At 29.0% G+C, this 1,927-nt stretch overlaps 1 protein-coding gene across 1 annotated transcript in view; it reads left to right on the top strand.

Moving 5' to 3' along the window:
- LOC107645180 (ent-copalyl diphosphate synthase, chloroplastic) overlaps positions 1,321–1,927 on the top strand; it is a gene marked incomplete at both ends in the record, with an annotated part of 6,491 nt that continues 5,884 nt past the window's right edge. Inside the window, 1 exon segment of the mRNA XM_016349147.1 lies at positions 1,321–1,411. Within this exon segment, the coding sequence (XP_016204633.1) occupies positions 1,321–1,411 (91 nt within the window).

Genomic DNA, 1,927 nt, shown 5'->3' with positions numbered 1-1,927 from the left:
GTGAGTCTCATTTTAGTTCATGAGGTTTCAATTGTCTCTATTTAGTCCCCAAAATTTATAAACGTGCCTCATATTAGTCGCTGAGACTATTTTTAGTATAAAAATGTTAATAGAGCACTATTGTAGACTATCACATGTCGCGTTAAAACTTGTAAAATGATGCAATTTTGGTTTTGACATTTAAATAACTCAAAAACGACATTGTATTACTTATTTTGTTAGGTAAAATTTTAATAAACACCATTTAGGATGTTGTTTTTAGGTTATTTGAGTGTCAAAACCAAAATGACATCATTTTACAAAGTTTAGTGTGGCATCCGGTTGTCACCGTTAACGTTTGTACGTTAAAAATTGTTTCAAGGACTAGCATGAGTTATGTTCACAAAGTTTGGGGACTAAATAGAGACAATTAAAACTTTAAGGACTAAATTGAGACTCGCGTGTAAATTCATGGACCAAATTGAGTATTATCTCAAAATTAAAATAACATGCACTACTAATTTAAAATATTATATTGAATTCACGCATCGTCATCACTATAAAACTGCAAAGTAAAAAGAATAAATAATTAATTATATATGATTAAATTTATATAATTTTTAGGTTTAATTATTCTGTTGGTCTTTATAGTTTCGTTAAATTTTTAATTAGATCTTGTACTTTTTTTTCTTTTAATTGAGTCCTTAAACCAAAATTTTTTTAATTGAATTTCTACTTTTTTTTTTCCTTTTATTTAAGTCTTTGTACCAATTTTTTTTAATCAGATCCCTATACAATTAAACCAATTACTACAAAAAAGGACCTAATTGAAAAAAAAAATTGGATCAGGAATCAACTTAAAAAAAATATAGAGATCTAATTAAAAATTTTACGAAACTATAAGGATTAATAGAATAATTAAACCTAATTTTTATCCAACAAGACCATTCACAGGCAGCGTTACTAATTCATAGATAATTAATATTTTGCTTTTTTATTGTTGAAATAAATTTGGTCCCTTACTCAGTTTAGAGGATCGAAATCCTAGTCAGTGCAGCGTATATAATTCTTAGAATTATAATTACATCGAAATTCAAAAAATCTGAAAAATGAGTGAATAATTCAGTGTAAGGACAGTTTTACCCCCTCGTAGGTGCGTCAATAAAAGGAGTAGTGTAGTAGAAGGTTGATCCCATGCACCCATTAGCGGGAATCTCCTACCAACTCATTTCTGTCTGCTTCCATTCCCATTCTCATTTCTCCTTCTCCTTTTTTTTATCAAACACTCTCTTCTTCTTTCTCATTCACACCCTCGTCATGTCTTCTCATCACTACCTCTCCTCCACCCACTTTCACTCTTCTTCTTTCTTTTCTTCTTCTTATCGTACTCTTCCCCCTTTTTCTCATCTAATATTCTCCAAAACCTCTGCGTGTAAGTCTCTTTTCATGCATATATAGTAATCATTCGTCACCATCTTTTTATTTAGCTCCTATATATCATAAACATCAGCAATAATGTTATCTAATAAATTTTGATATTGTACTCTATATGAAACTATATGTATGAATGAAGCATATAATTATTCATCATCAAAGGAAAATCATCACAATATATGATTTATGAGATTATTCCATTCTGTGTTCTGTTAGTTAATAACTTTTAGCTCTAATTAATTAAAAAAGGTTTCTGTAGTTATCAAGCAGGCTAGAATTTTGTACTGTCTTTTGTTTTCTCTTCTTCACTAATAAAAGAGAAAGATTTGGAAAGGAGAAAATAAAGTACATACATACAGTAGTAGTGGAGTACTATAGCTTTTTACGAAAAGCTGATAATTAAAGAAAGCAATTTATTAGTACTTTGATTATTCATTGCTTCCAACCAATAACAATTAAAACAAGCCGCTAAGTTAACCATTTGTATTGGTTTATTCTCTTTGTATATCATTAT

Source organism: Arachis ipaensis, chromosome B06 (assembly GCF_000816755.2).
Source record: "Arachis ipaensis cultivar K30076 chromosome B06, Araip1.1, whole genome shotgun sequence".
Classification (NCBI taxonomy): domain Eukaryota; kingdom Viridiplantae; phylum Streptophyta; class Magnoliopsida; order Fabales; family Fabaceae; genus Arachis; species Arachis ipaensis.
This window is presented reverse-complemented; position numbering and strand designations above follow the sequence as displayed.